This window comes from Perca flavescens, chromosome 7 (genome assembly GCF_004354835.1).
Source record: "Perca flavescens isolate YP-PL-M2 chromosome 7, PFLA_1.0, whole genome shotgun sequence".
Classification (NCBI taxonomy): Eukaryota; Metazoa; Chordata; class Actinopteri; order Perciformes; family Percidae; genus Perca; species Perca flavescens.
Window position 1 is genome coordinate 28,703,173 of NC_041337.1, and position 13,729 is coordinate 28,716,901.

The window sequence follows — 13,729 nt, forward strand, 5'->3', positions numbered from 1 at the left end:
AGGATTTCATCCTGAGAGAAGAAAACTGTACAATGTCAACCGTAGCTTATTAAAGATGCAACACCATGCAGATAATTAAAACAAGAACCTTTAATAAAGCCATTGAATGTAGGGCAGTCTGTTCTGTGTCCTTAGTTATTGCATTGTAAAACAGTCCCAAAGCTTGGCCTTGTTGCTGTCAACTAGCACTCATTACAGATGCAAAAAAACATGAAACAAAGCTATTTAAGGGTAAACTGTGTTGCTTCTCTGTCCTGTAGGAAAACAAGATGATCTCAGTTTCCAGGACAACTCCGCTCATTATTTGGAGCCAATACAGTAGCTTGCGGCAATGTTAAACAAATTTCACAAAGATACAAAATACAGGATGTAGGCCTTAATGGCCAATAGATAGGACACAATACATTCATGTGACCCCTGGGGGAGAGTGAAACACAGCATGCATATAAACATATGTGCAACACACACCCTGTGTTTGCATTTTCTCTTATGGTTTGCCAACACTGCAAAAGGACAGCTGGAGGCATTTTCTGAGAAGTACTTTGACAACTCAATTACTGTATATCCACGTTTCCATTACAGCTGCAGAGGGACGGGACTTTATCCCAACCGTATGAAACAATATGACTGCAGGGTCTGAAGGAGTACTTACTGGAGTGGGGTATGTGGAATGATTGTGGTGAAGCTCAACTAACTTGAAAAATATAGAAATTGTTTATAGGTTGAAAATAACAATCCAAATCCAAAAAAACATTTGCTAAAACAACCAGTAAGCTACCAGCTACAATAAGCTGACTACACAGTATATACCTCCCACCAACCTGATTTAATTGTAACACCAGATCACCATGTGGTGCCACTGTTACAGATAAATTGTTGAAATCGTTAGCTAAGAGAGGACAAACATTTGAAATAAAAGCAAAAGTAATGGTTAAATGGTTATAACAGTTAGCCTAACCTACTGGATAAAAGGTTTTAATAGTTAGCTAAAAGTAATGGATAAATGGTTATCATAGTTAGCTTAACCTTATGGATAAAAATATGAAATAGTTAGCTTAACCTAATGGATAAAAAGGTAAAATAGTTAGCTTAACCTAATGGATAAAAAGGTAAAATAGTTAGCTTAACCTAATGGATAAACTATTGAAAGAGACAGCTTATGCTACTCAAACTGGTAGTAGTCTGGATGTAAACTTCACCAAACCAAGCTAAAGTTGTTGTAACAATATACATTTTTTGTGTGTAAAAAAAATATCCTTATTCATTCAGTCTACCACACTCCAGCTACACATAACGCTGAATGACTGAGGATTTAATTAGCATAACCATAACAAACTAACAGCTTCCACCTGGATTCACCTGGTTAACTTTCACTAGAAAAAACTTCCAGAAAAAAAAAATCATGTTCCTAATGTCTTATATACTCACTGTAATAAAGTATTTTTATTTTTTGCTGCTACTATCTGAATGAGTTAGAAGGGCTGAAAGGCAGCAGAGCTCGTCTTTGTTGTTGCAATTTGTTTCGTTACTTTTTGTTGATGGAATATTGGCTGGTGTTGTATGTACAGTACGTTTCTACCACGTTATTTTTTTTTATGCTGCACCAGAATTGTCCTCTGGGGAGAAGAAAGATCTATTGAATTGAATACTGTGGTATGTTGACTGGCCAGGACTCAAGCAACATTAGATCAGGCAGCTCATCAAAATAACTGACAGGTGCTGATAGGTGAAATAATCAAGCCTGCATGTACTCAAATGCATTTCCATATTTCATATGTTCTATAATGTGTTATTATGATCGAGGAAGAAGATCACAGGAAGGCAAAGAGGCCCCTATGCGTGCGATGGTGGTATCTGGTTCACATGTTTAAGTTCACAATAAATTAGAGACCCTGATTGAGTAACTAATTGAGTAACTGATGACTTTTGGAAGGGGCTACAGGATGCTTGAGTCTATTAGAGTAGGGGGATCTGTCAGTATTAGGTCATAGTAGATCATGGATGAGGGTTTCCAGATGTGGGTTTCAGAATCTATAAGACTGTAAGTTTGATCCGAAGTTCGAAGAGAGCACTTGGGTCTGTGCAACAGTGCATGGCTAGGTGTTCTTCCTCATGAGAATCTTGTTCAATATTGAATAAAGCTGCCTATAATCTGAAATCCTCGGAGTTGTCATCTTTGAGCATCTCCATCATCCATTTCCAGAGAGTCCCATCTCTCAGGTGCTATGGTGTTAAAAGCTGGTCCTGAAATGCATTTCCTGCCTCAAACAAATGCAGCCACCAATCAGAGCTGTAACAAATCAAGAACACTCTGTCGTTGCCGTTGTCAACGTTTTATGTAGCTACACAGGTACATTATACATTTGACTTTTTACCAAAGAAACAGATATTTCCAAACAGTTTTTTTTACTCATGATTAACCCAGAGGAGTTTCATGCCTATTAAATAATAATAATACATGTTATTTGTATTGCACTTTACATTACAGCAATCTCAAAGTGCTAGAGAGCATTTAATAACGCAACTGAAAAAGTCAATAATTAAAATAAAAAAAGATCAAGGTCAATAAATAGTTAAAAAGAAAACCTATAAAAATACATTTAGTAAAAAGATTTTTTAAAAAGATATGGTTTTAGGTTTTGTTTAAAAACATCTGTAGTCTGTGGGGCCCATTAAAGCCTTAAAAGTGGTCCAACTGTAAGTCACCTTACATGGTCTACTTTTCTAACGCTTGACACCTGCAATAACTCCTCCCTCTTAGCTCCTCTATAGCTATAAGTGGACTTGTCAAGAAAAAAAGAGAGAAAGAAAAGAAAGAAAGAAAAACATTTTCAAATAAGGTCCGAGACAAGTCAATTGCTGCACCCTCCAGGGAGCCTCACCATAATGGAACTGTGAAAAGATGTTCAACACGCGATGAATCCAGCTGGACCGTCGCATGTGTACGTTGAGAGCAAGGTTTTGAACAATGACAGGTGCATTAAATATTCATTATTGGCAGCAGTGGAGCTGGACATTTGGGATATTAAAACCAGAGCAGACGCGAGCAGTGTGGCAGTACTCATTACAACAGCAGAGTTTTGTCCACTTGTGAGTTTTGACATTGCAGCCAATATCTTTTGTGTGGCAGCTCAGTCCCTCTGGCAAACACCGGACAGAAGAAGCAGAGGAAGAATAACGTGTTGAAAGGAGGGATTGGACAAGTCAATTACTGTAACCGCAGGGGAGCCTGGCAGCCTGGCTACAGTACAGACAAAGTAATAAGCAGTGATTTTCAGTCTCAGTCCCTTTACTGTAACTCAGCCGCATCGCGAGTGTGTGTTTGTGCCGGGGGGGAGGGGTGTATGATTTATGGAAGACTATGTGTGCAGCGCGAGTGCATATTAGAAACCATGTATATGTGTTTGTGTGCGTTGCGCTAGTTGTTATTTCAGTGTTATCTTTTCCGTTGGGATGCTTAGATGCAGAATTAAAGTGATTTGTCAGCACTTTGCAAAAACCTACTGTTACGGTGTTCATATGTGTGTGTGAGAGAGTGTGTGTGTGTGTGTGTGTGTGTGTGTGTGTGTGTGTGTGTGTGTGTGTGTGTGTGTGTGTGTGTGTGTGTGTGTGTGTAACGCAATGCTCTTTAAAGAGCTTAAACAAATACCAGAATGACAGAGGCTAGATATCCTCATTAAAAAAAAACAGAGATTCAGAGGTTGATAATGAGGTAAACTTTGGGGAAAAAATGTGAACTTTGTGAGAGTGCGAGGCAACATGCTTCATTTTCAAGTTATGATAATCTCCCAAAAAAAAAAAACAGCCCTGTGCTTTGGGCGCACATCAATTAAGAGTTTGTTCACAAAGTGGGGCGAAGCAAAACCGCAGTGTTAACAGGAGGGAGGAGGTACTTGCTACTAAGGACACCACAGCATTCAGACTGCGGGACACAGTTTTTCTGTGTTGAGTCTCAAGCAGCTATTCCTGATCTTTGACAGCTGCCTTCAAACTGCCAACATATGGCCAAAAAAAAAAAAAAAAAAACACTAATCAAAATACAAAAGGTGTTTCAAACATTCAAACTACACAAGATTACAGTCTAATGATGAACTTGTATGCACTTTATCAGTTCTTTATCTATTGAGATGTCATATTAATACCTTGGCCTAACCCCGTTCAGGACTGTCTCATCCTCTGCGTGGGAGGCAGTCCTGGATGGATCACTCAACTCAGGCAATCGGCTGTGCACTGCTCTTTATCGGAGCTGGGGATGTTAACCAGAAGAGCGTTTGCAAAATCTACCATTTACCCTTCATCCTTAAAGTCTTTTCTCTTGTAAAAACAAAAAAATGCAGTTTGAAAACAGATAAAGATAAAACACACTTATGTGTCGCTTGTCAAAAGTAAGTTTTCCAGCATGAAATGGGCTCACTGTTGCCCATTGTGTCTGTTGAGGAAAACACATCCCCAGGCACAAAAAAAATGCAGTTCTCACCATTTTTTAAGTTTTCAAGGAGGCGAAGAAACTAGAAAACTTGGATAGATGGCATAAATGAGAGATTCATGCTAATGCAGTCTAATACAAATTATATCTCCATTAAGGTTATCATGTTCAACTTTTGTTGAAACCGTTTCTGATTCAGTGACACTGGGTTGACACCTGGACTGTCAAACTAGAAAGTTGCCGAGTTCCCACGGTAACAAACTGTCATCAAATCTTTATCTCTCCTCTCTCATTAGCAGAGTAGTGTACAAGACATTCAGCTAGCAGCTTCTCACTTTTAGCCAGTGCAGTCGGTTTCGATGTCAAATGTTGCTAGCGTCAAGTCAAATCAGATGTTGCTAATTAACGTTAATTCTGTGAGTAACTTGATGGCGGGCCAAAATAAAACTCTTGCTTGTCTGTTTTCAGGTTAAAATGCTTTCTCTGCAGCTGGTGTCTGTACTCAGCCAAATATACTGTATGTTAACACCACTGTACAACCGTAAGTGATTTTCTGGTTCCCACGATACAAACCGAATGATACTTCTTTAGTGATATGATCTAGCTGATCACGTCATGTCACTTTCAGGAGTCACATTCTGCCAGTTCAACTGTGTTTCATATCATATCAATTAAATTAATCCGTTTAAAAGTTCTAAATCAAGACCTTTAGTATTTAAGAAGGTTGCTTGTGAAAAATAAGTTATGCCAGTCACTAGGCTACTGTTATTTCAATGTGTCAGATACATATTTCCCAATTTCATATGATATGTACAATATTTTATTATGTAGCATCTTTGGTACAAAAATGTGTTTTACAATGAATTGAGTTCTGGATTCAGATTGGATAAAATGCTATTAAACCCAAACCCTAATCGCAACGGGTCACAAGCACTGGCTTTACGCGGTTTAAAAATGGATGCATTAATAAAGCACAATGCATTCCTGTTGTTCTTTAGGTCCCCTGTAAAGAATGTTGCAGTTTCCTCAAAAATGTATTAGCCGTTAAAAATAAGTTCCATTGTAAACATAATGAATAGAAAATAGGTTAAATAACCCCCTTTACAGTTCTTTAAACAGAGGACGGAGACATTTTCAGGCATCTTGGTGCCAATTTTTGGTGCAATGGAAGAATGTATAATCAGACTGGACTTTAAAAGGTAAAAGCTCTGAAGTTAAAATAAACCAGACCAAACATGATTGTGACGGTTGAACTGCAGGAGCAGAACATTTCTCAGCGCTGCTGTGTTCCACTCCTTCATCTTCAAAAAAATTAATGAATGGTGATTTCTGAAGGAGTGATAAATGAGGAAGATTGAGGGAAGAGTGTGCAATTATGAAGGGAAGACAAGCATGATGTGACAAACAAAAGTTCACTGAGGACGAAGTCGGAGAGAGAGAGAGAGAGAGAGAGAGAGAGAGAGAGAGAGAGAGAGAGAGAGAGAGAGAGAGAGAGACACACACACACACACACACACACACACACACACACACACACACACACACACACACACACACACACACACACACACACACACACACACACACACACACACACACACACACACACACACACACACACACACACACTTGGGTGCTAGGAAAGTGCACTCAGGCATTTTACAGTATTGAGGTCGGCCTCGGCCATGTTTTGCTGAGCCTCATCAATCTCCAAGAGCTGTTACCAACAACCTGAGAGCAGGGCGAAGGTTTTGAATAAAGAAGGAAGGAAGGAAGGAAGGAAGGAAGGACAGACAGGGAAAAGGTGCGAGGATATGATGGAGGGAAGGATAAGGGAGGAGGCGGTGTGAAACATGGGAAGCAAGACAGAAATAGAGGATGAGGAAGAATGAAAATATGCAGAAAAAAAAGACGCAATTGAAAAGGTGTAACTGAGCAAGTAAAAACAGGTAACAGGTAAGATGCAACAAAAAGAGGACAAGAAAATAAAGGCGACCACATGGGGAGAGAAAAACACGGCACTTAAGAGAAGAGAGAGGAGAAGTGATGGATGTTGGAGGGGGTAGTACAAAAGAAGAAAAGAGAGATGAAAGAAAAGAAGAGAAGGGGGAAGAAGGGAGTCAAAAATGAGAAATAAAGAAGGATGAGAAAAGCAGCTTTAAGGGCGAGAAGGAGAAAATCAGAAGGATAGAAAGAGAGGAGATACCAAGGTGGGAGGAAAATAAGCAGCTTATTAAAAAAGGGACTGGGCTGAAGACAGGGAGAAAAAGCAGCAGCAGCTTTTTCCTTTGCTATCCTCCTGAGAAATCTGTGGATAATATGTTGCAGAGGAAAAACATTTTGCTTACCGCCCCTTAAAAACAGGCTTAACAAGGGGAAACCAAAAGGCATGGTAGAGAGAGATAAAAGGCTGCTGCTGACGGCAGCCGATTCAGTTGAGGCACTGGACAGAACTGGGTTTTGGCGTCTTTATCACCTTATTTAACATAATTTGACATTTGGTGGAAGCTGCAATTCGTGATTGGGAGTTAAAGTATCATCTGGGTGATTTCAGTATTAAGAGTTGTAACGGTAGGAATGGAACAGCAGCCTTCTGCGCAATCTAGTGGGCTGCACGGGGAAAGAAACCCAATCTTTAATATGTTGCAGCAGTGTCATTTTAGACCCAATACAGGACCAAAAAAAAAAGAAATCCATCCTCAAACAAGCATCAACGACTTAAGACAATCCTTAAATAAATTGGGTCAATGCAAAACATTATCCGACCTCAGAACTAGATAAAAACATTTAAAGGTCCCATGACATGGTGCTCTTTGGATGCTTTTATATAGACCTTAGTGGTCCCCTAATACTGTATCTGAAGTCTCTTTTATATAGACCTTTAGTGGTCCATAATACTGTATCTGAAGTATCTTTTATATAGACCTTAGTGGTCCCCTAATACTGTATCTGAAGTATCTTTTATATAGACCTTAGTGGTCCCCTAATACTGTATCTGAAGTATCTTTTATATAGGCCTTAGTGGTCCCCTAATACTGTATCTGAAGTCTCTTTTATATAGACCTTTAGTGGTCCATAATACTGTATCTGAAGTATCTTTTATATAGACCTTAGTGGTTCCCTAATATTGTATCTGAAGTATCTTTTATATAGGCCTTAGTGGTCCCCTAATACTGTATCTGAAGTCTTTTATATAGACCTTAGTGGTCCCCTAATACTGTATCAGAAGTCTCTTTCCCGAAATTCAGCCTTGGGTGTGGCCTTGACCAACTTCCACTTTGCTCGTTTGAAAGCCATGATATCTCTATCTCATGGGTGGGCCAAATTCTCTGGTCGGGCAAAGCAGAGAAAGGGGGAGGTAACCTTGCTCCTTATGACCTCATAAGGAGCAAGATTCCAGATCGGCCCATCTGAGCTTTCATTTTCTCAAAAACACCCAGGGCTCGGTTTACACCTATCGCCATTTCTAGCCACTGGGGGACCATAGGCAGGCTGGGGGTACTCATATTAATGTTAAAAAACCTCATAAAGTGAAATTTTCATGCCATGGGACCTTTAATATAAGCAGTGAGAAAGATTAAAAAAGATTTTTTTTTAAAGTTTCATAAGATGACAATCTCTTTAATTTTAGCCCAGTTTAGGGTAACAAAGCACAGATTCTTTAGGGTTGAATTCTGCTTTTTTGCTCCTGAAAGTCAGTACGCTCACATGAAGACGTAACCCTGAAAACATTCCATTTCATACGAGCTCTACCCTCCAAAAAAAAAAAAAAAAAAAAAAAAAAAAAAAAACTTAACACGGTTTCAAGAATTTTCAAGCACCGGCTGTCATTTCTCCTAAGCACTAATGCAGCAATATGTATTGAATCCTATTTTAAATATGAGAGTATTCTGCATTTATAGTTTTTGCACTTACTGGGACTTGGCTGATTCAACCAAATTGTTGGTTTTGTCTTGCCTATTTTTCAGATTGGCCTAATTCTTAAGATATGTTTTCTCCTAAAAGATGTTTGCAAAATGAATGTAATATCCATGCAGGCTTTTTACCCGCTGTGTTATGCTGTAAAATGATGATGTTTGGCAGAAACAAACTAATCTATTGATACATTTCATATTCATGTAACTTTTAATAGTGCTAGCAGTCTGAGAGAGTTTGACGTGTGGTAAAAAGGATAATAAGATATTCCTTTTTTCAACAGCCGTTTTATTATTTTTTTTTTGTAATATAATAAATAGAACATTGTGGGTGTCCAGTATATAGGTATTTTACCACTCTGTGCTCCATGTGTGCCTGGCTCAGTGTGGCTCTGAACTGGGGAAGGCCAACAGTGTGGCTTCAAAAGATAGTGGTATACGCAGACAAGGTTTCTTATCACCAGGGTATCATAAAGTCATGCTTTCGCCATCCCAGAGGAAGAGACGGGAGAGCGACAGACGAAGTCAGGTAGAGTGAAAAGGAGAAAAAAAAAAAAAAAAAAAAAAAGAGAGGGAGGGAGAGAAAATGTCAAACTGCCTGGCCTTTTCTTGGCAATCCCACCACGATAACAGTCTGTGAAATTAATCTTCTGTCATCTTTAGATAGGAATCTCACACGTATCTGTCTCCAACCACTCCTCCCTCCGCTTCATCATTTCCTCTTTCACTTAAATGCTTTCTCTCTCCCTTTTTCCAGTTCTCCATTTCCCCGCATTTCCCCCTTTTAACCTTCCAATCCTCTCCTTTTAGTTGCACTTCCTGTTCTGATATTTACAGTATCTCCACCTGTCTTCCCCCCTTTCTGAGGACAGGATGCTCTTTCTCTCTGTTGAAGCCATTATCCCCTGCCTGGCTACTTATCTTCTCTTCTATCTGTATCCCTCCATCGGCCCGTCTGGCCCACAGCTCAACACACACACACACCCCCGCCCGGCCCACAGCTCAACACACACACCCCCCCGCCCGTCTGGCCCACAGCCACACCCACACACACACACACACACACACACACACACACACACACACACACACACACACACACACACACACACACACACACACACACACACACACACACACACACACACACACACACACACACACACACACACACACACACACACACACACACACACACACACACACAGCTATCAAGCTTTCCATTGCTCTGTAAACATATTGTGATCAGCAGGATTGTGATGGTTGTTTTCTCTTCTTTCATGGCTTTGGATGTGACATTGTGTGGAACTGCACATCTTATCTCCCATAAAGAGACAACCTTTTGATCGCACATCCCAACCCTTTATAACAGGAATTGTGTTTGATATCTGAACATCTATAATGCAATTTGATTATTTTATTTTTTCTAGTTGGCGATAAAGAAAACCATGATGTGGGGATGGGATTGCACTGGAGTCTGTGTTTTTCTGTCAGTAGACTATTCTAATGGAAGGTAATCGTTCCTGCTGAATTTGTTTCTCAGCCGGTTGATTTGAGGTTTAAAAAAAAAAGATTTTGTAGAAAGATTAGACCCATGATGAGCTCTTAAAACTTGTTTTCCTAAACAAACAAAATTTTTTTCCTTTTGAATATGTCATAATACTAGTGATAATTACAAGTTTGTAGTCAAGTGAGAGTGTTATCGCCCCTTTTGTTATGGTGTTTATGCATTGTTTTAATTAAACCCTGCTTGCAAGACTGTATGACTCAATACTAGACTTAATTAGATTAGTGGATTTTCACCCAATGATACAGTGAGGACCAGGACTCTTTAAAACAAATAAAGATTATGATGAAAACACTGATTAGTGTCTGTCTGTCGATCTCAATCTCGTGATCGAGTGGAGTGGAATATCACCATATTTAAACCATCTTTGGGTTAAGAGTTCAAGAGATCATTTGTGTGGCTCAACTTTTGCCGCAGTGCAATGTGACTTCATCCTGCAATACACAGCAATAGCCATTCAAGTATGTGCAGAGTACTTTGTAACACGGATAACTCAATTCCGTTGTTTACCTCCTTAAGTTTAACAAATGAGTTATTTAACACGGCAATGTTCTCGGTCTGAACAGGCGGTAATGCAGTCGTCACGCTTATATACTACACTTTTCAATGTTCTTTGACTAGATATTATTTCTGTAAACAAAACTATAATGGCCTACTTAATTACCATTATAGGCTGCTTTAATCCTATCTCACTGAACTGGAAGTCATTAAAAGTCAGGAGAAAAAAAAGAGAGGAGGTGCCGACGGGAAAAGGAAAGGTGAAGAGGTGTGGAAAAGAACAGACTGTTGCAGTGCTGTTCCTTTGTCTTGGGTTGTGGTCCCGAACTGAGAGCTCTGGTGAAATAACTTTGTAATGCGTCTTTGAATATGCATTTCTCGGTCCGTATCTGTCCCTCCACGTTTCCACCTGTTTATAGCCTCTCACACTCCGTATGTGTCAGATAAAACAGAGCAGCAGATTTTACACCTGATTCTAATTGCAGACACAACTTCCTCTGCCGCAGTGGTCAGTCAGCAGTGATTCATCCGCTTCAGCGGACAGTTCTATAAATTTCCATTCTCGCCTCCCACATTTTGCTTTTCTAAGCAGGAATGCCCTAAAGTACATATTGTAAGAGACCAAACACGGGCGGAAACCATCTGCGCAGTCCTTTAGTAAAAGCAAACGCACTTAAGCTGTTGAGCACCTAAAAAGCCACAAAGCCAAACTAAAGATCTCCGTGGTCTCTGTAGCTGTAGCCCACTCTGACACAAGCACAGTAAAGAAGACGCTCTGCCAGACTGAAATATTTACTCAATACTAATCTCAGCACAACGCAAAATCACCGAAGACTAAATACTGGTCTGGTTTTACTTGATTGTTAAGGTAAAAGTATACTGTTCAATGATGCATGTCATTGTACAGCAACAACAACAAAAGAGCTGGACCAAAACAACACATTAATATGAAACGTTTATAAAGATTAAAAGCTGTTGTAATATTGTCTGTCACTGACTTATGAAGGAATTCACTCAAGTGGAATTGAAACTTAATGTGTGGGGTGACTTTTTTGGAAGAAAATCATTGATGCTGATGCCAGTCATTAGGTAAACAGGGCCTACGGTTATTAATGCTACCAGTAACGCAGCGGTGCTGATTTTGCCGTTCTGGTCTATGGCGTGTGAAGGTATGTGTCAGGTTTGGACGAGGACTTCTCAGGCTACAGTCAGTTCTGGATCAAACTGCTGGTCGGGTTCACGCGTTGATAATAAAACACCAAAAACATACTGTAGAACATAACCACTCTTGGGTGGCATTTCATTGGAGTAATGCTGAAAACCTCAATGGTTCATGTGAATACATCCATCCAGCAAGCTGATATATAGCTGGTGTAAACGACACAGCACCGAGAGGAGGAGGGTGAGAGGATGGGAGGGAGGGATGGAAGGAAGGAAAGAGAGAGATGCTTACGTGCTTCTCTCCTTCAATCCTCTTGTCCGCCTGTTGAACAGCCTCCAGGTACTTAAAATGCATCTCCATCAGTCGATCAACCTGGAGACAGAATGAAAGGAGGCGGACAGAGAGAAAGTGAGAGAAATATGAGAGAGCACAAAGAAGAGACAGAACAAGATGACACTTGGAGGGCAGATGAAAAATGCAATTTAGCATAAATATAGAAAACCAAAAATAATTTCATGAATGTGATTTTTATAACTTAATAATTCATATGCATTGTCCACTCCCGATATGTTCGTATAGCAATATTTCAGCCGTGTTCAAACAAGGTCTTAATTTTCTTCACAAAAGCATTTGAGATTTGTTTTAACAGTTTGCTGCCAACACCTTAGATTGTTACAGGGAGGGAAGAAGACAACAGAGACAAGCAAAGGTGAATATTTTTAAGATTCTAATTTGTTGTATTAACATATAGTCAAAGACATTATACTGTACATCTCCGTAAAATGAACAAATAACCCTGTACGTGGATGGTGTAAATGAGAGTCGAAGATGACTAATGCCGCGTTCTATTTACCTCGGAACTCGGTTTTAACGAGGTCAAAGTCGGAAACACGCCCCCTGACCTCGGATTTACGAGCTCGGAACTTGTACAACCTCGCAGTAGCCCGAGTTAGTGGTGAAGAAGACGTCAGCAAGGCAAGGCAAGGCAGCTTTATTTGTATAGCACATTTCAGCAACAGGGCAATTCTGCAATTCAAAGTGCCATTCAAAGCGTTTGATTTGCATGACAGTTTTCCACATCAAAAGCCATGAGTCCTATTAAAACGGCCCTTAGCAACACAGTAAATATGTAAAAACTTTTGCATGACTGAGGGGAACTGTGGGAGTTAACAGAAAGAAATGTTGTAGCTGAGGTGTCAGGCTTAATATTTTACTCACTTTCTCAAGTTGTGTAACATGTGGCAGAACTTAGCATACACAGGTACAGAGAAGTGCAGTCGCTGGCTGAGTGGCCTCGATGTGAACCGGATATATTTAACCTGCCATGCAAATGTCTGCCTCTTCCCTCCGGCAAAAAATAAGATTAGAATCATACATACTTAGATATAGTGACTTTATGATAACCATGTTTTAGCCGGTTATTTCTTCCAGCCAAATGTCTTCGGTGTCACTTCTGACACAGAAGTGGCCTTGATAAACACGCGCATGAAGAGAGTGAGTAAGGGTAACAGCATAGTTCGAAAATTCATTCCGATTTTCAAATCAGTCAAATGTTGTTGATTGGTGCAGGAAATATGTGTCATCACATTTTTCCAACTAAGCTAGGGCCACTTCAAACCAGCAGAGGAAAACGGAAACTGTTCTAACTTTGGCAGAACATATCGTGTTCATGTAAGACCCTATCAGCCATAGTAAGGAACTCTGATTGAGAAAATGTGTTTTAAGGGCCTTTAAATGTAGGAAATGTCAGACCTGTTCTGGTTTAAGTAACTGCAGAGACCCTGTAACCAGAGCATATGGATGTTCGGGATACAACCACCTCATCGTAGACATCCCTGATGAAGCAATACGCTGTCAATCCAAAACAGTGGATGCAGAAAAAAAGAAAAGGGAGGAGGAGAAAAGAGGACAACATCCGGAAGATGACGCAAACTGACCTTCTCACAGTCGTTCTCTGTGAACTTGTTGAGGAGTCTGCTCCTCTGTTGGGACTTGAGATTTCTCAGCATGGAGGCGATGATGGAGCAGACGTGTTCTAAGGAAAGAAAGGAAGGAAGGAAGTAAAGATAAAGCTTCCTTGTTTATATCACACATAATTTATAATGTATACTGTTTATTGATCCCCAGTGGGGAAATTACAATTTACACTCGGTTTGTTAGAA

General features: G+C 39.9%; 1 protein-coding gene across 1 annotated transcript in view; it reads right to left on the minus strand.

The window, feature by feature from the left end:
- The window catches only part of ctnnbl1 (catenin, beta like 1), a 60,845-nt gene that overhangs the window by 11,414 nt on the left and 35,702 nt on the right, over positions 1-13,729 (minus strand). The window contains exons 12-13 of the mRNA XM_028583021.1: positions 13,505-13,602; positions 11,859-11,939 (exon numbers count right to left, since the gene is read on the minus strand). Of these exons, the coding sequence (XP_028438822.1) occupies positions 11,859-11,939; positions 13,505-13,602 (179 nt within the window). The remainder of the gene's footprint in view (positions 1-11,858; positions 11,940-13,504; positions 13,603-13,729) is intronic.